This window comes from Mycosarcoma maydis, chromosome 20, assembly GCF_000328475.2.
Source record: "Mycosarcoma maydis chromosome 20, whole genome shotgun sequence".
NCBI classification, from domain to species: domain Eukaryota; kingdom Fungi; phylum Basidiomycota; class Ustilaginomycetes; order Ustilaginales; genus Mycosarcoma; species Mycosarcoma maydis.
Window position 1 is genome coordinate 281,833 of NC_026497.1, and position 22,799 is coordinate 304,631.

General features: G+C 53.6%; 11 protein-coding genes across 11 annotated transcripts; 5 read left to right on the forward strand and 6 right to left on the reverse strand.

Moving 5' to 3' along the window:
- Window positions 1-96: 96 nt before the first annotated feature.
- On the reverse strand, window positions 97-1,658 carry UMAG_05889 (high affinity ammonium transporter; the record flags this gene model as incomplete). Its single annotated transcript, XM_011393932.1, has 2 exons — window positions 97-1,263; window positions 1,362-1,658. 2 exons carry the CDS (start codon window positions 1,656-1,658, stop codon window positions 97-99), a joined length of 1,464 nt encoding a protein of 487 aa, XP_011392234.1.
- A 2,679-nt stretch (window positions 1,659-4,337) lies between these two features.
- UMAG_05890 (mitochondrial 37S ribosomal protein mS35) lies at window positions 4,338-5,081 on the reverse strand (the record flags this gene model as incomplete). Its single annotated transcript, XM_011393933.1, has 1 exon — window positions 4,338-5,081. One exon carries the CDS (start codon window positions 5,079-5,081, stop codon window positions 4,338-4,340), a length of 744 nt encoding a protein of 247 aa, XP_011392235.1.
- Window positions 5,082-5,503: 422 nt separating this feature from the next.
- On the forward strand, window positions 5,504-6,517 carry UMAG_05891 (uncharacterized protein; the record flags this gene model as incomplete). The annotated part of the gene is made up of 1 exon (XM_011393934.1): window positions 5,504-6,517. One exon carries the CDS (start codon window positions 5,504-5,506, stop codon window positions 6,515-6,517), a length of 1,014 nt encoding a protein of 337 aa, XP_011392236.1.
- Window positions 6,518-6,630: 113 nt separating this feature from the next.
- UMAG_05892 (uncharacterized protein) lies at window positions 6,631-7,935 on the reverse strand (the record flags this gene model as incomplete). Its single annotated transcript, XM_011393935.1, has 1 exon — window positions 6,631-7,935. One exon carries the CDS (start codon window positions 7,933-7,935, stop codon window positions 6,631-6,633), a length of 1,305 nt encoding a protein of 434 aa, XP_011392237.1.
- A 966-nt stretch (window positions 7,936-8,901) lies between these two features.
- On the forward strand, window positions 8,902-9,937 carry UMAG_05893 (uncharacterized protein; the record flags this gene model as incomplete). Its single annotated transcript, XM_011393936.1, has 2 exons — window positions 8,902-9,246; window positions 9,356-9,937. 2 exons carry the CDS (start codon window positions 8,902-8,904, stop codon window positions 9,935-9,937), a joined length of 927 nt encoding a protein of 308 aa, XP_011392238.1.
- A 238-nt stretch (window positions 9,938-10,175) lies between these two features.
- UMAG_05894 (uncharacterized protein) lies at window positions 10,176-12,137 on the reverse strand (the record flags this gene model as incomplete). Its single annotated transcript, XM_011393937.1, has 1 exon — window positions 10,176-12,137. The coding sequence occupies one exon, from the start codon at window positions 12,135-12,137 to the stop codon at window positions 10,176-10,178; it is 1,962 nt and encodes a 653-aa protein (XP_011392239.1).
- Window positions 12,138-12,825: 688 nt separating this feature from the next.
- On the forward strand, window positions 12,826-14,580 carry UMAG_05895 (tRNA-specific adenosine deaminase; the record flags this gene model as incomplete). Its single annotated transcript, XM_011393938.1, has 1 exon — window positions 12,826-14,580. The coding sequence occupies one exon, from the start codon at window positions 12,826-12,828 to the stop codon at window positions 14,578-14,580; it is 1,755 nt and encodes a 584-aa protein (XP_011392240.1).
- Window positions 14,581-15,326: 746 nt separating this feature from the next.
- Window positions 15,327-17,156, reverse strand: UMAG_05896 (uncharacterized protein; the record flags this gene model as incomplete). Its single annotated transcript, XM_011393939.1, has 1 exon — window positions 15,327-17,156. One exon carries the CDS (start codon window positions 17,154-17,156, stop codon window positions 15,327-15,329), a length of 1,830 nt encoding a protein of 609 aa, XP_011392241.1.
- Window positions 17,157-17,554: 398 nt separating this feature from the next.
- On the forward strand, window positions 17,555-19,420 carry UMAG_05897 (putative gly-X carboxypeptidase YSCS precursor; the record flags this gene model as incomplete). The annotated part of the gene is made up of 1 exon (XM_011393940.1): window positions 17,555-19,420. The coding sequence occupies one exon, from the start codon at window positions 17,555-17,557 to the stop codon at window positions 19,418-19,420; it is 1,866 nt and encodes a 621-aa protein (XP_011392242.1).
- A 79-nt stretch (window positions 19,421-19,499) lies between these two features.
- UMAG_05898 (uncharacterized protein) lies at window positions 19,500-20,801 on the reverse strand (the record flags this gene model as incomplete). Its single annotated transcript, XM_011393941.1, has 1 exon — window positions 19,500-20,801. The coding sequence occupies one exon, from the start codon at window positions 20,799-20,801 to the stop codon at window positions 19,500-19,502; it is 1,302 nt and encodes a 433-aa protein (XP_011392243.1).
- A 455-nt stretch (window positions 20,802-21,256) lies between these two features.
- Window positions 21,257-22,657, forward strand: UMAG_05899 (uncharacterized protein; the record flags this gene model as incomplete). The annotated part of the gene is made up of 1 exon (XM_011393942.1): window positions 21,257-22,657. One exon carries the CDS (start codon window positions 21,257-21,259, stop codon window positions 22,655-22,657), a length of 1,401 nt encoding a protein of 466 aa, XP_011392244.1.
- Between the last annotated feature and the right edge of the window lie 142 nt (window positions 22,658-22,799).

The window sequence follows — 22,799 nt, forward strand, 5'->3', positions numbered from 1 at the left end:
AACGAATAAGAAAAAGTACAACCGACCTGGAGGGTCACTCAAAGAAAGCCCAAAGATAGGGGCCAAGAATAGCGGGGAGGGGGGCAGGAGTCAAGCTTAGACAGCAGTAGGCTGTGGACGAGCAGCCTCGAGGTCCTTCTCGCTGTGAGCAGGCGAGAACTTGAGATCGGTGGATGCAGTAGCGTGATGAATCTCTGCGCCGTCCTCTGGGCGAACAAAGTCGTGAAGCAGAGGCATCACCATGACCTCTTCTCCGATCTGAGTGAGATCGATACCCAGAGACTCGTCCTCCTCGCTAGATCGGAAGTGGCAGCCAGGGATGCGGTCGATGGCGAACAGCAGGATGAGCGTAACCACAAACGACCAACCGAAACCGGCAGCCGAGTCGGCAAGCTGATAACCAAGCTGAATCCAGTTCTTGTTGATCCAACCACCAGGGATCGGAGCGGTACCGTCAAACGACGCAACGCGGTTGTCGGCAAAGATACCAGTAAGCAAGTTGCCCACAATACCACCAATACCGTGAGCAGCAAAGATGTCGAGAGCATCATCGTAACCGAAAAGGTTCTTGAGACCAGTGGCAAAGTTGCAAGCCGTACCACCGAGCACGCCAAAGGCAACAGCTGCGGGCGTTCCGACGTAACCAGAAGCTGGCGTGATAGCGACCAGACCCGAGATGGCACCAGAGCAGAAACCGACAGCCGACCACTTGCGCTCCAGCCTCCAGTCCCAGAACATCCAGGTGAGACCACCGACCGAGGTAGCCACCTGAGTGACCATCATGGCCTGAACAGCACGAAGGTTGGCACCAAGAGCCGAACCACCGTTGAAGCCGAACCAGCCAAACCACAGCAGCACGGTTCCCAAGATGACGTAGGCAACGTTGTGGGGTCGGTAGGCCAACTGCTCCGTGCCGTACCCCTTACGCTTGCCGAGGAAGATCGAGATGGCGAGCGCAGCGGTACCCGAAGAGATGTGAACAGGTGTACCACCGGCGAAGTCGAGACCACCCATGACGTTGGCCCAACCCTTGCCGACGTTCCATGTCCAATAGGCGATGGGATTGTAGACAATAGTGCACCAGCAGAAGGCGAAAATGAGAACGGGACCCAATCGAGCACGGTCGGCAAACGCACCGCAGGCAATCACAGGGGTGATGGCGGCGAACATCATCTGGTAGATGCAGAAGAGCAGCTGTGGAAGCCCGGTCCCTCCTGTAGAAGGCCCAATGTCGACGTTGATCAGACCAAAGTTGTCAAGGTTCTATTTAAAAAAGAGCAAGACATTTGGCACCACAAACACGTTAGTGATGGATCCTCCAACATCCTCTTGCAATACCAGACAAAGATGGCCGCACTTACACCAATGAACTTGTTGCTAGAGCTGGTGGAGAAAGCGAGAGAAAAGCCCCAGAAGAACCACTCGAAGGATGCGACCGACAAAATCACCATGGACATCCAGATCATCGAGAGCGCCGACTTCTTTCTGAGCAGACCGGCGTAGAAGAAACCAAGACCGGGAATCATGATAAAGACCAAGGCGGTCGAAACAATGATCCACGACATGTTGCCGAGGTTATAGATGAGTTCGGTGGGCGTGCCTTGGTCATCGTAGTAGGTGATCAGATCGCCGCTGGGCGTGTAGCTGGCGTTAACCATTTTTGGGAGAGATCAGCGATGCCGCTCTGGAAAGGGAAAAGTGGGAATGGCGAAGCTGTTGTACAAGCTTGCTCAGAAACAGGGGAGCTGAGCGGCTACAAGCCTAGTCGAGGCTGCTTGATGCAACTCGGGATGTTGGCGGCGATGGTGGAGAAGACAGACAGTGGTACAGAACAAATAGGAAGCAAGGAGCATGAACGAGATTGGCTTGGGTTATATAGTCGCTCTACTTCAAGACAATGAAGTGGGGGAGGGCGGTGAGCGTGATTGTTCAACCATCGCCAAGACACCGCTACGGCCGTGGACAGAGAACGAGAGACTGAGAAATCAAGCTTGATCAAGATGGTACAAGACAACGAGTCCGGTTCAGGAACTAATGACACCCATGCAGCAGCCACAACAATCGTGGATTCAAAGTGCGAAGAAAGACCAATACCGACAAAGGCACGATTATCGCCGCTCGAGTGAGGGGAGAGCGCCGTACCAGAGGAAAGGTCCGACAGATTCAACAGATGAGAGTGTACGGCGCACGCGCACGGCGGATTGAACATCTTTATTTGGTCTTTCAAACTGTCACAACACCGGCGCGACGAAGGGCCCTGCATGGGTTCGCTGTGGATTGGTGATAGGAGCAAAACGGATTGGGTGGAAACGGCATCCCGCTTGTTCCGTTGCTTTGCCCCACTTTGAGATTCTATGACTGTTCCAATTCCACTTGTAGTAGCTTGTTGACACCCTCCTCAACCTTGGTGCTCAGGGCTTTCTTTCGTCCGCCCAATCTTTGCCAAGACGGTTCAAACACGCAATATGATGAGGTTGCAGAGCGGTGGCTCACCAAGCCAAGACACGGTGGGGGGTTTTAACGAGGTGCTACGCGAGGGTTGCCAAGAAGGTTGGCTGGTTCTGCGTGGGTCCCACCTCGGAGCCTGATCGATGTATGGCCTCACAGCAGCGCAAGAAAGGGGCGAAGGATCGGCAAAGTGTTTCTCTGTTTGACGAACGGAGTTTTTGAGGGAGCGTGATAGCCTCGGCAAGCCAAAAATCTGTGGCCATGCAATTCGTTATCTTTGACTCTGTTTCGTTCTGTTCCTGAATCTTCTCGTCTTGTCTTGCCTTGTCGTGCCTTGTCTTGCCTTGCCTTCGCTCGCTACTCTAAATCCTCTTTCCTCTTTGTGAGTGCTCTTACGTGACCACGTTGAGCGGCTGTGGGGTCTTATGAACTTCAGACCAATTTCGGCGGCACGACGTTCACAGCATTGAGTATTATTAGATTACCATCATCGCTTTCCAACCGGCATCGTACCCACTTCACGGTTGGAAACGAGACCGCTTGACACCTGGCATCCAATGGCGAGGGTCGGCGAGCCCTCGATTGAACGCCACTAGGCTGTTCGAATCGAGTCACATTATCACTCTCTTGTCACCCAGACAACCCAGACAAGCAAGATTTTGCGATTCGTTGTCCGCGCTTGGTGGATCTTGGCATCGTGCATCCGAAGACTCTGATCCACCTGTATGTAACGAAGCGGTAGGTACAGTATGTTGGTATCATTGTCCATCATGCATTCAATACAGGGCGAGAGAGGTACAAGCCTCTTGGCAATGGGAGGCGAGACCTGACGAGCGACCACCTTATCAGTAAGATTGGCGGGGGTTAATCTGCATGTTCTGCTATTGGTGTACCGTACCGCTCTTGAGCCGAGAAAGGATTCGCTGTTCCTGAAATCCATCAGGCAGCGCGATAAGCAGCCAAAAAGAAACTTGAAAACCCAAAATAAAGAACCAAAAAAGAGTCTCGCTTGCAGCCACGCACATGACGCGTGGAAGTCAGATCCTCGCTCAACTATCGACGTTTCAGTCAAACAGAGATAAGGACGATGCACGAATGCGTGATGCGCGCCAAGCTGGATTGCGCTCTCTACAACTCGTCCGGCGGGTCGTAGCTTGAGCCAGATAAGCAAATCCACTCAAATTCGCTCTCCGCTCTTGCTCTCTCCCTCTGTGACGCAGTCGCGATTCGCATCTAAACCTGCAAGCATATAGATATAGTAGTTCAGCCCGCCGCTCGCAACCGCTTTGCAATCTTGAATGTGATGAATGCACTCACCGACATAATCCAGCTATGACAGCGATCAACCAAGACACGAGACGCGTCGCAATTTTTTAGTCTGGGGAGTCGAAGGTGGGCCTAAAGATGCGTAAGCTTGTTGAAAGCGAAGAGGATCGAGCGCCTGAAGGTCTCAGCTACATGGGAACATTGAAGAGGAAGATGCCGAGCTTTGAACCATGTTTTTATCTTGGACCAATCAGAACGCGTGCTTTCCACCAAGGCTAGGTCGATATTGCGTGTCACGTGTATTCACGATTCACGATTCGTGATTGCAAACATCAGTGTGTTACACATCGCTCTAACACGTTATAATCCAAAATCAATCGGGCTGTCAATCACGCGCGATTCACGATTCTTCGTGATTTTTGGATCGGAAAGGATTTCTGTCGATCTCCACCAACCTATGCCATCAATCGCGAATCGCGTTCTTTGCTTGGTAATATGAATAATGGCTCAGAGACAGGTTCGGACGCTAGTTTGCCGCCTTCTACCATATGCAGTCCGCCTTGGACACAGATTCCGGATCAGATCATCACTTGTTTGTATGCAAAGCACAAGGAACAATGGGGTCACAACCACTCCTTAGGGAAGTCCTTCAACGAAGGTCGATCCGCCCTCAGGTAGTGTCGCTTCTTATCCTGTCTGACCAAGAAAGGCCTCAGATCCAGAGGCAAATCATCCACCTCCTTTGTCCTCACATTCGCCTCCTTCACGAGCGCATCAAGCGTATCCGAGCACCACTTCATGTTCTGCCTTTCGTTGGGGAACAGTTCGCATGAGATCTTGATCACCCCCTCGCCCTGCTTCGCTGCGGCGTTGGATTTCGGATGAAATCTGCTACCCGCTAGTAGTAGCAGCTTGTGCTTTGACGGTGTGTCTTTCACCGCACCCACCTTGACGAGTTCATCGACGTTGACGGTAAGCACCACTTTTCGCGAAGCTGGGTGGTTTTCTCCCTGGTAGTGCTGGAATCGGAATTGCAAGCACTGTTCCGGCTTTGGCGGAGTGTAGGCTTGACGGAACTTGGCAAGTTTCGGGATTTCAAACTCGACCGTTCGCATCACCTTGAGCAACTCGCGTTTGCGCTGCAAGATCTGGTGACCGAGCGAGGGCACATCGTCATAGTTGAACTTGGGCATCCTGCGCAGTGACATGGGGTCATCTGCATTGCGCTGCTTCCTGGGCTTGGCGTTGACCCGTACGGAGATGGAAAAGGCTCTAGCAGCTGTCGACGAGCAAGAAGGACCAGACGCAATGCTGATGCTGCTAGTCGCTGTCCGTAACGACGATCCGAGATTTGTGACCAACGACATGGTGAAATCTAAGGTAGCTCGTGATGCGCTGTTTCGAGTTGTATAAACGTGATGTCGTGATTCAGTTGAGGACTTGGTCTCCGGATGACGAGGTGACGATGATGGTCGTCGATGGCAGACTTGATCGGAGGCGATGCTGAAAGAGTGCAAAGGGTGGCAGCAATTCAAGAAGAAATATTCACGATTCACGATTCCAGGCAAGAAAGCTCATTTCTTCCCGTCGTGAGTCACGTGAAAATTCCGATCTAACAATCGAGCTTGGCGGCGCCCCGTGGCGCACGCTAAAAACCGCGGAAGCTGAAAACTTGGAGAAGAAAGTAACTCGTGACTGTCAAAAAAGTAACTTTCGAATCAATACCTGCGCATCCTTTACCTCTGTACACCAAGCATTCGCATAATCATCGGTGCGGTACTCGGCCATCATGCAGCCAACCGCTGTGGTCGGCGCATACGAGACAGAGACAGGCTCTTCTGATCTGCTTTCCTCCTTATCCGCAAACCCAACAGCAGCAGCAGCAACGACAACAACAACAACAACAACAACCACTTGGCAGCGATCAATAGACTTGAACAGCGATAACGTCCAAGAGCAGTACCTCGTAGTGCTATCTGGACTGATAGGAAGTGGCAAGTCCACTTTCGCACGCGCTCTATGCCAACACTATCCGGACTGGCGTCGGTGCAACCAAGATGAATTAGGAGATCGACACGCCGTGGTCTATGCTGCGCGCACAGCGCTTCTCGCTGGACACAATGTGGTGATCGACAGGACCAACATCGACGCTAAACAGAGAAGAACGTGGCTCGAGCTCGCACAGGAACTTTGCGCTCCACCATCGTCAGACGAAGCGCCCGAAGCAAGCAGCACATTGCCAAGAAAGATCATCACAATCTCATTGACCTTGACCATCTCGACCGTCGTTGCGCAAGAGCGCCTGCAAGTCAGGGTGGACCATGAAACCATCAAGACGGCACAAGAAGCGTTGAGAATCTTGCCACATTTCTTGCGGACGTATCAGAAGGCGACTGTTGAGGAAGGCTTTCACTATGCTCTATCCTACCCGGCGGCAAAGATGTCGAGCGACCCAAGTGCGGACGAGGTCAAGGAGATTCTGTTTGATCGGTTGGAGAGCGAAACAAGAGCTGACGGAGTGCTGCCGGATAGATTGCCGTTGAGAGTGGGTGGTGCAGGGAGAGCAAGAGGTGGAGCAGGAGGAAAAGGTAGGGGAGCGAGAGGCGCCTCCGCTGTTTATGCTCCTCAGCATCAGCATCAGCATCAGTATCAAGCTTTGTTGCCGAGGCAATCACCAAACGCGATGCAGGACCACGTGGCAGCGCCTCGCATAGACACGATCACGGATGCGCAGATGCAGCGGCCATCTTCTGATGCAGCCGCTTTGCAGCCCGAGCCTTACCTCCAGCCGCCACAATATTAGATAATCAGCCACAGTCTGGCACATATACCCTGCTTTACGCCGCAAAGCTTGCCCGTGTATCAACAGCACAACCACCACGACCAAAGGGCATTTTGCTGCATGTCGGCGTCTCCTCATGATGACGGTTTGTTCGAAACCACACCTTGACTATCTCTCGCGACCTCTTTCGACTGATCATCGAGCTTGACCTTGGTTTCCAAATCGCGTGTCAACTCATCCAGCTTGGTGCTGTCGCCCTTGATCGTCGAAGAATTCGCAAGTCCTTCTACCTTTGTCTTGGAGTCTTCCTGTTTCCTGCTGCTGTCCGTGTGTCCTGATCCATTTTTCGACTCTGTAGCCATTTGCGTGGACTTCTTATCTCGGTCGAGTTGTTTGTATCCCTCTTCTTTGAGTTTTTCCAATTCTGTCTGCCACTCTTTCCCGATGAGCTTGACGAGCTCTGCTACGCCATCGTCCGCTTTCCCCTCGTAGAACACATCGCGGGTTTTGTGCTTGCCGCCATGGGTGAGGCCATCAAAGTCGAAGCCTGATTCGTTGTACATGCCAGCGCCCATGCCGCCACCCAGATAGCCGTTGGACGAAGCGAGCTCTCCTACGCGCTCCAAGTTGATCAGCAACCTGGGGCAAGTGGCTGGAACAGCATCGATCAACGAAGCAAACGGTTGCACCTGCAAGCTCGTCCCCATGACAATGAGTAGGTCGGCTGTTTTCAGATCCGGAATGCACCTGAAAAACCTTGGTGGTAAAGACTCGCCGAAGAAGACGATATCCGGTTTGACCAGTCCTCCGCGCTGCTCGCCCTTGCTACCTGTTTTCCTACCGGGACACTTTGGCCTAGGACACCTAGCCACTTGTCCACTCTCGACCTTGTTCCTGATCCAATCGTCATCTACGCTGTGCTTACAAACAATGCATGTCGAGGTGGCAAAACTTCCATGTGCTTCAACAACCTTGTCCGCTTCGACACCGGCGATCCTCTCCAGAGTGTCGACATTCTGCGTGAAAACTCGCTTCAACTTTTGCTTGCGCTGCAGTAGAGTCAAAAAGTAGTGCGCAAGTGCAGGCTTGAAGTTGCCCGGATACAAATGTTTCGCCAATGTGAAAAACGGTTGTGGATGACGTTGAAAGTAGCCAATGTCGAAGATGGCCTCAGCGTAAGGTAGGTTGTAAGCCGCGAGGTTGGCGTACAGACCGGTACCGGGAGAGCGGAAATCGGGGATGGGTGGGGAAGCTGATGTAGAGATACCGGCGCCGGCGAGCACAATGACATTGCGTGTAGTGGGTGATGCGAGGAGCGAGGCTACTCCGCTGAGCGTCGGACCATGTGAGGAAGGGAAGAAGCGGTTGTCACCAGCTGTTGAACTGGAGCTGGAGGTGCTACTCGAGTCGGAAGGGATGGAGCTCTTTGTCTCTGGCATTCTGCTGCAACGACGATGACGATGGCATCCAATCCCAGAATACGATGATGGCGCAAAGGTTAAGGCTTTCACGTTTGGGTGTTCTGATTGAGTGTCTAGTATACTTGGCTGTCAGAACAAACAAGAGGCTGCTGCAGCCATCATGCGTTGCTGTCGTGTGGAGGCACCATCGTCCGTGCGTTAACATACGACTACAACGCGAATCACGGATCGTGAATCGTGAATCGTGAATCGTGAATCGTGAATCGTGAATCGTAGATTTTTTTGTGACCCTAATTTCTGCTTTCGCTTTTCATCCAACGAGTTTATCACGATTTGGCGTTTTCAGGCGCATACACGAAAATTCGTGATTCCATTTTGATTGATAAACTTGGCGTTCGTGGTTCGCGTGATTTCTTGCGGCGCTCATGGAACGACTCAACCAAAGGTAAGTTCGGTTAGAATCATTCACGAATGGCAAAACAAACGCTGGTAGTGCTCAAAGGCACACGGTGCGACGCACACTCGTAACTCACGACTGCAATTCAGAAGAACACGGAAAGGCGTCATCGATGATGCTGATCAACAATCACGAATCACGAATGCCCCGGATTTACACCGCTCGTCGCTTGCTTTTTCTCTCCCCTATGGTAGATAGAGCTTTATTACCGTTGTGAATGATGTTGTGAAATAACGTCCAGCCCCTTCGGGCTTTGATGAAACGCGGAACTGATGGTCACAGAGTGGTACTTATCAGTCGTGAGTGTAGCGCATACCGACAAAGCTGGGCTCCACCGAATCTCGGACTGCACATGGTGGTGAGTGATTAAGGCAGTCGGCGCATTTCTAATTCCATTTACAACTGCAACCCCCACTGGTTGCTTCCTCTTTACCTCACCATCACTATCGCCTCCTACATCCTTTCCTTTTTTCCTCAATCAACGTTGGACCCGCTCGTCTTCACTCACGATCCATACACACACAACAATGGCTAACCTCGTCACCGCTAACGATCCGCGCAAAGTCGTCGTCATTACCGGTTGCTCGTCCGGACTTGGCCGCTCAATGGCCATCGAGTTTGACGCTCAGAAGGAGTACCGCGTGTTTGCAACCGCACGCAACGTCGAAGCCCTTCGCGATCTGCCGGCAGGCATCGAACGTGTTCAACTAGACGTCACCAACACCACTTCCATCAACGACGCCTTCAAGGCGATCACTAGCTCTACTCACAATCGGATCGATGTGCTGATTAACAATGCCGGTGTAAACCTCGCCGTCGGTCCACTGATCGAAACGCCAATTGACGATATCCGAAAGACCTTTGAAGCTAATGTAAGCATCGCCGCCACCCTCACGTTTGGCTTGGCTTAGCTGAGAGAGGCGATAGATAAACGCTGACCATGCCACTTTTGCCTTTTCTTGTACCGGCCCAACCCAACAGCTCTTCGGATTGGTCGCAGTGACACAAGTCGCCGCTCCTTACATGATTCGTCGTCGATCCGGCACCATTGTAAACATTGGATCTGTGGCCGCCATTGCCTGCATGCCCTTTGGCGGCCCCTACTCCGCCTCGAAATCCGCCGTACACGCTATCTCTGACACACTTCGGCTCGAACTCTCTCCGTTTGGCGTCAACGTTGTCGTCGTCGCCCCTGGAGCCATCAAATCGTCTATTGCGGAAAACACATTGAAGAACCGTTCCAACTCGTCCAAACCCTCTGGCGACGACGGAGACCTCGGCTACCTTCCGGCGGAATCGCTATACAAACACGTCGAAGATCTCGTCAAGTTTAGGGCCGAGTTCAGCCAGCAGGGCGAACCAACGCCAAGCGAAACGTTTGCAAAGAACGTCAGACAATGGGTAGCAGCAACTCGACCGGGCGCATACCTCTTTACGGGCAAGAAGAGTTCGGTTGTCTGGATCTCGTATTATCTACCTGTGAGAGTAAAGGATTGGATCTTGGGTAGAATCTTCCAGATTCACAGGATCGGTCAGAACGCTCATAAAAACAAGAACATCTGAAGACGATGCTCACGACGAATTCGTGATTCACGATTCCTGTGCTTTGGTTAGATGCTCTTGGCTTCTCAAGTGATAAAATCAAATTCACATTCTTCGCCAGGCGCGCTGCGCCACGCGCGTTCATCATACATCCTCAACACATTGTCCGTCCGAACGTGAGTGTTTGCCCAAATCGAGAAGAAAAGTGTGACGCTTGGGTTCAGCAGTATAATTTAAGCCAACAAGGGAACGATAAGGTTCATGAGCAAGCCCGAATAGGCAGCCAAACAGTCTTTCCTTGATCCGCGACCAGAAACACGTCTTGCTCGTCCTCATTCTGCTCCCGCTGTGCACCTGTTAGCAGACACGTCTCGTCCCTGACCCTCTGGAACTTCAACCCATGCATCCTACACGCCTTTCTCAACTCCCTCACATCGCCACGTGTCTGCTCGTCGTTTCTGACAAACGTCCCATAGTGTACTGCTAGGCTAACCATGGCTCTTGGGTTTCCCTCTTTCTGGAAAATGGCGTGGCATTCGACCGCATCATGCGGGTCCATGTGGATGCTCGACGTCAAGGTGCTGCTCACCCTTGGAAAAGGTGAGAACGCTCTCGGGAAGGGATCCCATGATCGGAAGTAGCTTAGACTCGAGCCTACTGAGATGGGCAAGAGGAGAAGGTCGAAAGGCTGGAATTTGCGAGCGATCTCGGCGAACGCCGGGCAGGCTGGGTATTTGGATCGCTTGTGCGGATTATCATGATGATACTTGAGCCCAGTATCACCAGCGAAAAAGGCGCAGAACCTTTGGTGTTGGGAAATCCATTCAACAACCCAACTCGCCCACAGACTTGCATCCTTGTCACCTGAGCCTCTCCCACTTCCGTGCTGTGCTGGCGTACACCAGATCTTGACTTGCCCCTCTTGTGATCCTCCGAGAGACAAGGTGGCCGAATCCCACCAATCCAATTCGCTCACCTGCTCCGATTTCCAACCAAACCCACCACTTCCCGTCAACTTTTCCTTGACTCCTAGCGGCACGAACGCATGGACGGCGTCTCCACGCGTGTGGAGAAGTTGTTGAAAAGTGTGGTAGTCCAGGTGGTCGTAGTGCGAGTGAGAGATGACGACGAAATCAATCGGTGGGAGGTCTTTCACCGAGCAGGGTGCCGGAGTGAAGCGTTGTGGGCCGGCGGATTGCGAGGGAGAACAGCGTTCCGAGAAGATCGGGTCGAAGAGGATGTTGATGGATCGAGAAGAGACGTCTTGCCTCTCGCCGTCGGCGGCGGATGTTGAGAGTGGTGGAAGCTGAACAAGTGTGGTTGCATGACCTAGCCAAGTGACTCTGGCTGCTGTGCGATCCGGATTCGTTGGATCTTGCCAATCCCTCCAAGGTTTTTCCTGCGCTGCGTAGTCCGCTTCCGTTCCAGCTCTCTTTTCCATCTTGTGCTTAGTCTGTTGTTGCGCTGCAGGATGTTCCGCCTTCTCTTGCTCTCGCAGCTGATCCACTTGATTCTCCAAGTGCCTCGATGGCCATCCCCACTCTGGCTTGACCACCTCGACGTGATCCCACTCCTCGCCTAAGTCCTGATCCTCCTTTCTAGCCGTTAGCCGCTGCCTCTGAATCTTCTTGTTGGACTTGAATCCACTCGACCTCTTACTTCCCCTCCCGGAACCTTCCTCGTAACTATCAGGTAGACCCCACTTGAGCCCACCGTTCAGGATCCCTTTGATACCAGTTTTGCGAAAGCTCTGTTCCCAAGGATTGCGGAATGTGAGGTGATCCAACATGTGACTCTGCTGCTTGTTGAGTGATTGCTGCTCCTCTCCTGATTGGTGGTCGTGGCGAGAAGACGCGCTTTGACGCGGCGAGCTGAGCTGTCCAACGGCGGTAGATGTAGCGCGTGTGACCTGGGATACTACTGTAGGCACCCAGTGTGAGGGCAGTTCATCCGGATCCAGAGTATGCAAGTCTGCGATCGGATCGGAAGATCGACAGTTGAGCACGATTCGATACGGCGTGCAACGGTTCGAGTTCGCCTTGGTGGATTCATTGTGAGCATAGCATGTGTCGTCCGTCGTTGTCTGCGCGGCGGGCTCGTCGGATGAGGAGGATGAACGAGACGAGGAAACCGACTCGGCGTCATTCGGTTGATCCTGGCCGTGAACCATCTCATCTATCGTTCTATGGTGTCGTTTATGTTGTTGCTCTGCAGCTGACATCTTGCGTTCCACACTATAGTGTTTGGTGGTTTCCAACGTGGATCTTTATCCAGCAAACCGGCTATCGTTGAGCCAGAAACCGATGTAGATAGAGCACAGGTCTAAGTGGAGGGCCTCCCCGGATGTGGTGGGACAGCAAGATGCTAGCTCGTCGAACGGTGGGCACAGGAATTCCCATCAAGAGGGGGCGCGGATTGCTGACCCTAACTAACTTAACTCTGTGACTTGGACTTTCACGCCTGCCAAAACCAAAACGCCAAGACAATCAAGAATCTGCAAAAGTGACTCAGAGGATGCCAGACAGCTTCGTGGTTTAGCAGGGTTGTGTGGAATGTCGCATGTGAATCTGAGATGGATCGACCAAGCATATCAACAGCCTGTCCAACGCTGCAATATGGGCGTCATCGCGCAGTCACGAGTCTTTAGTGGCTCAACACGATCATGCGTGACGGATACGTGACTCGTGACTTACGTGATATTCCCTCATTCGTGATTTCTGCCTCGTCTCAGTCGATCTAACACTTGTACTTTCTTCCATGTTCCATGTTCCATGTTCCGTGTTCCTCTTCGTGCTTCTTCGCTCCTTGTATGTCTTGGAAGTGCACCCTGATTTCCTCCAGAACATACAAAGCTTGCTCAGCGACACCCTCTGACAACCAACATTGTCGTTTGCGTCGACGGTGGCGGCATGGCTACGCATCAAAGTTCTCTGCAGGTCGATCACGAACTCATAGCTCATCTAGCCCTTTCAGCTTACCACCAGCTGCCACCTCGAGGCGGCAAACCGGGCATCAAATCCAACAACCGAATTGAATGGACCGTACTAGCTGCCTTTATCCTCTCCTACCCTGCCACGGAATCGCGTCAATACACGCTTATAAGCCTAGCTACGGGACTCAAATGTTTACCATTCACCTTGCTACCCGCTCACGGAGACGTACTGCACGATCAGCATGCCGAAGTACTCGCTCGCAGAGGCGCTCGATCGTGGCTTCTACATCGACTGGAGCAGGAAGTCGATTCTGGTGAACTCAAGCTCTTTCAGGAGGCTGAAGCTAAGGCTGGGAAGAGGTGGAGGCTAAGTCAAGGGGTGAGATTGCATCTTTATGTGTCTACGTTGCCATGCGGCGATGCTAGCAGCAAGTTGCTCGACTTTCAAAGGGCTGCACAGGATGTACTCGCAGCTACACCAAATGCACCCACGCCGACCGAGCTGCTCGCATCAGATACTCAAACGTCTTCAAGCTCAAGCTGCACATCCAGTAGCATTGTACGAGGCCGCGCCTCTTCAACGCACCATTTGCTCCCAGCCGCCTCGCTTCGCACAAAACCAGGACGACCTGACTCGCCACCCTCGATCAGCATGTCGTGCTCCGACAAGATCGCACTCTGCAACGCACCCGGTATAGGTATGCAGGGGAGCCTACTCTCCTCGCTTATGGAACCAATTTATATTCACTCGCTCACGATGTGTGACCACCCCACTCGACACATCTTTCCCGCGTTTCCTTGGACTCCGCCGGACCAAGAGATAGAATTCCAAGAACAGGCAAGGCAAGCGCTGAAACACGTGCTGGCACAAGACTGCCGTCGCGCTTTGCAGAGGGCACGGCCCATCGACGACCCTCATCCAATCATCGTAGGTTGGTCAACGGTCGCATTCGTCGACAGCAGAGAGTCTCGTCTCGAATTCGCCTGGTCGACCTTGTCCTCCTCCCCGGTTTCAGATAGCCATATTGCTGATGGCAAAGTGCCAAACATGTCGCAGCTCAAGTCATGCGAACCAGTCAGCTGCCCTAACTCGATCCTCTACATCCGCGATTCAGCTTTACAGTCTAAAAAGGGCAGAGTGGAGAACCTCGCAAGCGGCACCAAGATGGGCGCGCCCACGCGAAGGACGAAGTCCCAAATCGATGGACAGCTGAGCGAACCATTGAAGCCACCAGCTAGGTCTTGGCTGTGTCGACTCAACTTTTTTCAGTCTTTCGTTGCTGCCTACGATTCCATCACTGGCATTGCACCGCCACCAGAGCGGAAATCGCTGCTATATCGTGATGCAAAGCAAGGGGCCTTTGGTGAAGGATCCAAGGCATACACGACGAGAAAGGCCGAGTTGTTGGGTGGGACAGAGGACGCGCAAAAGCGTGTGCAGCAGTTCTTGGCTGGCGCCAGGCATGCCACGGCAATCAAGGCTACGATGCCGACAAATGAGGTGCAAAACACGATCGCGACACGAGAACCAGGTGAATCTGACAAGCTAAACGCGCCTGCACAGGACGCGAGCGTTTTCACCGCCTGGTTGAGAACTCCAGTCGCCTTGTCACAGTTCGACCTTCGAGGCCATACAGCTCAAGCGCAAGCGCAAGCCCAACCCCCTTGCGCATCTGCACCCACCATTGGCGTCCCAACCTCGCTCATTCCACACCACGGCACAGAGCAATGAATCAGTTTGAGGATCGCATTCCGTTCAGCATCCTGAGCGTTTGCGACACCTGGAGACTTGGCTCCCCTGTCGTCTTGCACTTCAGGATCAAGTGTGATCAGAGGCGCAACAACATTGCGTCAAGCTTCACCATTCGTCTTCGAGACGATCGAATAGGGATGGTTGTCCCGAGGAAGCGCGCCCAACCAGCACCATGACCCTAACTGTCTGCAACAGGTGCTCCCTGAAATAGCTTGAGAAGCTCCCAGAGACCTTGAAGCCCGGCACGGCTGGCAATTCGAAGGCGACGCTTAGCACTGCGATTGACATCGCCATTGTCATCTCTATTGAGCGCAGAGACGTCTCCGAGGCTTGAAACCGAGGAGTTGCTGAGACTAGGTGCACTCTTGAAAGGTCGCTCAGGTGTACTTGCTCGCTCATCTGCATTCGTGATTGTCTCGCTTCCCGCCAAACGTCTCGCTATTGGATGTGACCAATTGTGACTCGTCCGCCATAGAGGTAATGGGGTGATCTTGCGATCTCGGAACCGGATACGTATTGTTTGGACGTGGCAGATCTTCACGGGTATACGCTTTTGACTGTAGCGCGCATGCGATCGTCTCGTGCTGTGAGAGGCAGCACTCAGCATTTGGCAGCCCGAGGTCAGTCCAAAGGCTGCTCGATTTGATCCGGCTGTATCAGCTTGTTTGATTTTCCACACACTGTGTAAATTAGCCTTGATTCGGAGACCTATGAGGCCAGCATCTCTATCTCTCTGTCACACTTGCTGACGATTTGCTGATCCGTGAAGGAATAACAAGCCAAGACGCTTGGCGGGTTTCGCGAGGCAGATCGCCTGTCCAATACCAGCCATGGTCAGATGCGCCGGTTGCTTTGAAGGAGAGATATGGCGCAGTTTCGACAAGCGAAAACACGTCAGGATCTGCCCAGCAACCTACCTGGCGCGCTGCTTCTCTGTGTGTGTCGCGCGTCGAACCAGCAGGTGAAGAGATGTGATGATGCGAACGATTCGTTGACGCAAGCGACGTCTGGAAAGGCTCATGCTGTGCTTGGCAGTAAAAGTCTTGAAACTCCTCGTGACGATCGTGTCCGTTGGAGCGTGCTGCTACAATGCGTACTTCTAGAGGCGAGTCATTTGGGACGTCGAGCTTGGAATCGCGTTGGCAAGACGACCAAAGTTTGACGAGTGCCATCTTACCGCTTTCAACGTGACGCCAGTACTGGTCGCGTTCGCCGATGCGCAACTCTTCCGCGCTTATGGTAGATGCTGCATCGTCGTTGTCGAGACCACCTTGGTTCTCCAGCCGTAAGCCATCGGCAAGTTGTTCAAGAAGCGCTTCCCCAGATGCACTTTGTCGCAGTGTCGCTGCTCTCGGAAGTGTTCGCATTGCATCTTGGAAATGACTCGCGTCGAAGCGTGTTGCTCTTGAGTCACCAGCTTGCGCTTTGCAAGCGTTGGCACCTGGATCAGCCCGACTGCGTAAAGGTGGTGCCACACCACCAATCGGCGAACGCCTAATGTCGTGAGACCGCGTTGAAGCAACGGAACGGAAGCTTTCTTGTTCTTTTTCCCTTGGCGATGGCAGAGCGCCCAGCGGACTCAGCTCCAGCAACAGTAGCCTGAGCCGGGGTAGACAGGACGAGTGGACTGCAAGGTCGTAGAGTGCTTCTTGCACAGCAAATCTTCTGGCAGGGCCATGAGGTGCGCGCGGTGCTGGCTCATGTGCTTGTTGGTGAGCCGAGAGTTGTTCATACAGCTTCCATGCCTTTCTCCAAGCAACGTACGCCTCAAAATTGACCAATGCATCTGGTGGCAGCAGCGACAGTCGAAGGCATTCCAGTGTCTTGCGCGGTGAAAGACGTGCTTTGATGCCACTGGATACATCTGCTTGCTCGTACGAGACGATCTGTTCGCCAACCAGAAACGAAAGTAGAGCCGGGGGCGGGACGAGCTTGATTAGATGCAGGTGCGTGACCTCGGACAGTGGTGCAAGCGACTGCATGGTGGAGAACGGCGGCGCTGAGAACGACAGATTTGACAGTGTGATCCTACGTGGGCGACAGACAGTCGAAGCTCGAAGGAACTCGATCAGGGCTTCTCCACTTTGACGATGTTCAAGCGACACAAAGTCGAGTCGGGTCGCATGATCAAATAGTATGCGCAGGCTGTCTGTGTAGCAGTTCTGATCTGCCAGTGTATCGCCTGGCTGAAGCAAACCATCGCCTGGTGGCAAGTGAATGCAGCGAATCTTTGTCGCACAGCGTAACGAGTCGTCGTTCCGATTCTTGACTTGGGCGGCAATAGTACCGGCTAGGAGATTGAGCGATTTCAAACTGCCAAGTAGCGGCGTGCGGTACAGAACTTGGCTAGAGAGATTGTGCAGCAGTTTGCATGACAACGCAGCCGAAAGAAGGTCGACATTCGGCGAAGCAGGGAGTACAGGTGTGTCCTCCAGATCGACTCCATCCGGGTGGGGCAAGGTGGATGCGTATCGATCTACTGTTGGCACCAGCCAGGTGATGATCCTGGAAAGCAGCTCTGCAGGCAGGGCTGGCGTCTGGCTGTCCGCCTTCATCGCGGAACGAGCCTTTCCCTGTAGGATGAAACCAGGCAACAGACGCAGGCTGAAATATCGAGACTTCAACGTCAAGACGACCTCCCGTGGTGATGGGAAGCAAAGACAGAGCTTGGCAAAGTCCAGCGCAGGCGCAAACTTGTGCTGTGCCTGTGCACACCATCCACGCACGTGAACGCACGACGTCTGAAAACCCCGACGTTGGACCCTGACGGTGCAAATCGCAGTGGCGTATCGGTGTCGATGGTCAAGTTAAATCGTGCCGCTTTGCGACCGTGCACGCCTCAGTGATACTCACGACTGAGCCAATTCGACGCCCCCTATCTTACCTTTCCTGTTCCCCCCTCACCTCTATCTGGACACACTTTCGGGTCTTTTTCAAGCTGTCCTTCACTGCCATGGGTCGAATCGAAGAGAGCAAAGCTGACCTGCCCACCAGCCACCACCCCGAGCATGCGCGCAAACAGCCTCGGGTGGCCAGGCTGATTAGGACCTGCGCTTTGGCTCTCGCTCTCGCTCTCTCGTTGGTGACATTGTTCTACACCGACACGGACCTGTTGAAGCTTGCGTCGCACACTCGGCATCGCGATCTGTCTGCTCATCTGGGTAACACAGCTTGCCCACAGGCTGCGCCGTTCGAGCTTCCAAGCTTTGGTGCAACGCTAGACCATGCCAACACCACCAACGACATCAAGTTGCCTTCGAGTGATGAACTGGCCAAACTACTGTCGGGTGCAGTTCAGGTCGACACTACTGTTGGAGACGACTGGCCGACTGTGAAAGAGGATCCTGAACGATGGAGAGCAGTGTTTGCGCCGTTCCACGATTATCTCCGCACCGCGTTCCCGTCGATCTATGCTGCCGACTCGCCCATCAAGCTCGAGAAGGTCAACGAGTGGGGCCTCGTGTATACATTTCCCGGATCGAACGAGACTTTGGCACCGTTGTTGCTGATGGCGCATCAGGACGTGGTACCTGTAGAACCCGAGACGATCCCTTCCTGGACGCATGCGCCCTTTTCTGGCTTTATCGATAACGAACACGGACTCGTCTGGGGCCGAGGAGCAGGAGATTGCAAAGCCACCATCGTTTCGATTCTTGCGACGATCGAAAGTTTGCTCAAGTCGCGCTTCAGGCCTCAACGAACGATTGTATGCTCTTTTGGGTTCGACGAAGAAAGTGCTGGTACGCAAGGCGGTGTGGAATTGGCGAATTTCCTGCACGAGCGATACGGCGACGATGGGGTTGCTATGATCGTCGACGAGGGCGGTGAGATCGATTTGGATCTGGGCATTCCGGTTGCCGCCCCTGCCGTGGCTGAGAAAGGCTATCTGGACGCTAGAGTGAGCGTCTACACTCCAGGCGGTCACTCTTCGGCTCCTAGCGATCACACATCGATCGGCATGCTCGCGCAGCTCATCAGCGCGATCGAGGCGAATCCTTATACTGCCACACTGCAGATCACAGGAAAACAAGTGAATCCTGCATTGCAGTACCTTCAATGCACACGAGATGCACCTCGAGCTGATCGCAAGCTGTCGAAAGCACTCAAGAAGCTTGAAAAGATGCAGCGTAAGCTCGAATCTGTGCGGTGGGGGCGGACGTGGATGGACAAGAAGCTCGACAGCCAAGCCGCCAAAGTACTGTCGCTGATGGATCGATGGCAACGATTCGGTTTCCAGACCACGCAAGCTGTGGACCTGATTTCGGGCGGTGTAAAGATCAACGCTCTGCCTGAACAGGCGACCGCGGTGATCAACCATCGTATTGACGTCACCTCATCCACTGCGCAAGTCCGCCGCCACATCTACCGTACTTTGCTGCCCGTGGCGCGAAAGCTCAAGCTTTCCATTCAAGCCGATGGTGAAGCGTGGAACTTTATCTCTGCTTCGCATAGCGCTCAGCACACAGGCAAGATCGTTCTCTCGGACGCATTCGACTCGGCACTCGAACCGGCGCCGTTTACACCAATCGACGCGCAGGCGCCTCCCTGGCAGCTGCTCCAGAGCGTGATGCGTCGCGTGTGGAAAGATTTGCTCGTCGCTCCCGACGTGATGGGCGGCAACACTGATACCAAATCCTATTGGGCCTTGACCAAACACATTTTCAGATTCAGTCCAGGTTCCGACAAACCCTTCCCGATCAAAGGCGGTCACGAGAACATCCACACCGTCGACGAACGCGCTACAATCTACGGCTTGCTCAAAGCGGTCGAGTTTTACAGTCTGCTCATCCAGGCGGTTGGGTCGCAGACAGATTTCTAGAGAAGCGGATAAGTTAGATCGGACCAACGGCAACCGTTCCGTACCAATCATGAATACAATTTCTTTTCCCTAGCCAGCCTCATTCGCCGAGCCGTTGACCGCCAGATCCCCAGCTGTACCCAGCATCTCTCGACGGTTCCTCATCTTGACTTTCATCTTTCGCCTTTTCCTTGCCCTTGCCCTTAGCCGTTCCCCATCGCTGCTCGGCAACAGCACCGCCGCTGGAACTGTGATCTTGTTCGTCCTCCGCGTGTACATCGTTACTCTTCGCTTTGAGCTGACCAAACGAAAATGTGTTGCTCTGGCTTGATGCTGCAGCGGTTTTCCTCAAGTTGCTTGTGCGTTCGGCGGCGGGCCGAGGGTTGACGCTTGTGGTGCCGGGAGTGTTTGAGCCTGCCGGTTTAGATGCGCGTTCCGACGCGTTGCGGCCGACAATGGACGACGCCTGCGAGGCGCGTAGACGACGCTCTGCCGCTGCCAGCAGGTCTTGCCTGCTTGGACCTGTGTTGGTGCGAGATGCTGTACCTGCACTGCCGCGGAACGGGTTGAGCGAGTTGAGCGTCGAACGCGCACCTGCACCGAGAGCCGAGGCGATGCTCGTCGGCCTAGGCGTCGCGCTTGAAGAGCGTTCGGAAAGTCTATGACCACGATCGCGCGCAGCATTCCATACTATTCCCCCAGCAACACGCCTAGCGTTTCTAATGCCCATGTTCTGACCTTGCAGACTGGGATCGAGCGAATCCGGTAATATTGTCTCCAGGAAGGCAGGCGTTGGGATGTAGCTTCCACCCCTTCCGCCACCTCTGCCTCCGCCACCACGCTGAGCAGGAAGCACCTGATCCAACATCCAATATGCGTACCCCGCCAACAGCCCTGTGGCATTTGTGATCGCCGAGCCAGGCCCGCCTTGCAGGAGATCCAATCCCAAATATACATACGGCAACCATCGACTTGGACAGTTGACCATACCGAAGAAACTCACGCTGCTCGTCGGATTGGCTCTAGCCCAGACGTAGATGAGTGCATTCAGCAGAGGTCCGAAGTAGATGGGCGATCCCAACGGGTAGTTGGTTGCAAGGATGACGACACCCATGACGAGCAAAGACCAAGTGTAGTCGGCAGTACGACGACCAAAATGGTTCAGTTCGAGATCCGAGCTATTGCGATAGAGCAAGAAGACATCAAACAGAAGTTTCAGCCCACCACCTCCGTAGAAGAACGAGGTAAAGATGCGATGAATGTGGAACTTGCGTATGACGAGCGGCCAGAAGAGTGCAAAGCGGTAAGGCGACGTAATCACGAGCAAGCAGGGCAACGTGATGGCAGCCGTTGCACCCAGCATGTACCGCGTCACTGGCGGGATCTTGCGTATCTCATCCATCGCTGACATGATTGCTCCTTGTGCTGACGTTGACGGTGAGCGGAGAAGAGCGAAAAGATCGCGAACAGGTCACAACGTGAGTGAGCCATGTACGGCCAGGTGGAGAGCTCAGCAGGCGCTGATGTGGTCGACGTGGCCCGAACTCCGACAGCCGCACGCAAAAAATTACAGCATGTTACGTCGCCAAAACTTCGAGTCAGCATGAAGTAAAAGAAGCGACAAGCAAAAGCAAAAAGCAAAAAGCAACAAGCAAAAAGCACGAAGGACCCTGAACGAAATTCATTTCGATGTCGTTTTCACTCCAGCAAAAAATTTGTGGAGACTTTTCAGACACAGAGAAACTTTGTCCGGTGTCACTTTGCCTCTGCTGGTTGTTGAAGCTCACTTCTTACTCTTGCCATCTTTGTCTAACGATCTTCATCCAATCAGCAGCACCGCAGCAGCACCGCAGCACCATGACGAGATACACCAAGTTAGACGGGAGGCGATCGCTTGCCAAAAAGACCGTGGACTCGGACAGCGAGCCCGATGTTCCTCCTGTTGAGCTCGAGGTGCAGCCATCTGTGCTGGAGTCTACACTCGAAACGCCTTCCGCCGACCAAAAGAACAAGCAAATGAAGGACAAGAAGGACAAGAAGGACAAGAAGGACAAGAAGGACAAGAAGGACAAGAAGGGCAAGAAGGACAAGAGTGATAACGACGCTGGCGACGAAGCTGCCGACCCCGCCGATGTCAAGCAGGAAGCACAGCCCACAGAACCGGTCGCATCGACGTCTGCATCCGCCTCCGTCGATCCTGCACCAGCTGCGCAAACCGCGACAGCAGCAACAGTTACTGCAGATACCGAGCCACCAACGGTAGAAAAGCTACTCAAGCGCGCCAAGCTGCTCAAACTCAAGGCGAAGAAAGCCAAGAACGAGGAAAGCAAGAAACGATTCCAACGCATGACGCGCGATGTGGAGCGTCAAGTGGAAGAGATGTTCGGCTCATTCGAATACGGACCCAAAGGCCAATTGATTCGTCTGGGAGCACCGCAAACGGATACCATGTGGCAATCACGACACAAAGGCCAAGATTGGTCGGCGACTGCTTCTTCGCACGGTGGTGATGGTGGATGGGGAGCGCGTGCTGGTGGACATTCCAACGGTGCTGGAGGATATTCTCAGAACGACAACTACAAGAGCAGCAGCAATGGCTCTCACTGGGGCAAGACAGATGAAGAGAAAAGGATGGATCGACGAGATGCAAGACGCGAGGAGCGCGCCGAGCAGCGACAATCGAAACTAAAGTGTTTCGCCTGTCGCGGCATGGGTCATTCTGCCAAAGACTGCCCTAATGCCCTGGATGCACAATCGATCTCTCTCAAGGCCGATACTGCACCTAGTGATTCGCCCATGATTGGACGTGACGCTGTGGGCATCTGCTTCCGCTGCGGATCCACCGAACATACTCTCTCGAAATGTCGCAAACCGGCGCTCAAGAACGACGCGCTCCCGTACGCCACCTGCTTCATCTGCCACTCAAAAGGCCATCTTTCGTCCAAATGCCCGAACAATGCTGGACGCGGTGTCTACCCGGAAGGTGGATCGTGTAAGCTCTGTTCAAGTGTAGAGCACCTCGCCAAAGACTGCCCGTTGGCCATACGAAACGAAGGAAAGAGTCACAAGGCGGACAAGGAGGCGAAATCATTGGTCAACCAGGTCATCGTCGGCAGCACAAAGAATGCAACGAATGGCGGAGACGAGGACGAGTTCCATAGCTTTGCCAGGAAGAGGGCCCAAGTGGATAGCGAGGCCAAAGCGGACAAGAGAGAGGCCAAGAAGCTAAAGAAGGACGTCAAGGTGGTCTCTTTCTGAATGGTCGCTGAGGGTCTCTCCAAAATTCAAAACCAGGATGCCCAAGTCGTCAGTCTACTTTCTTGCTCACTCTGTGACTGTATGCGTTTATGTGGCAACGCGGGTGACTGCTTGGAAACCAATGAGACACAGTTGCACACAA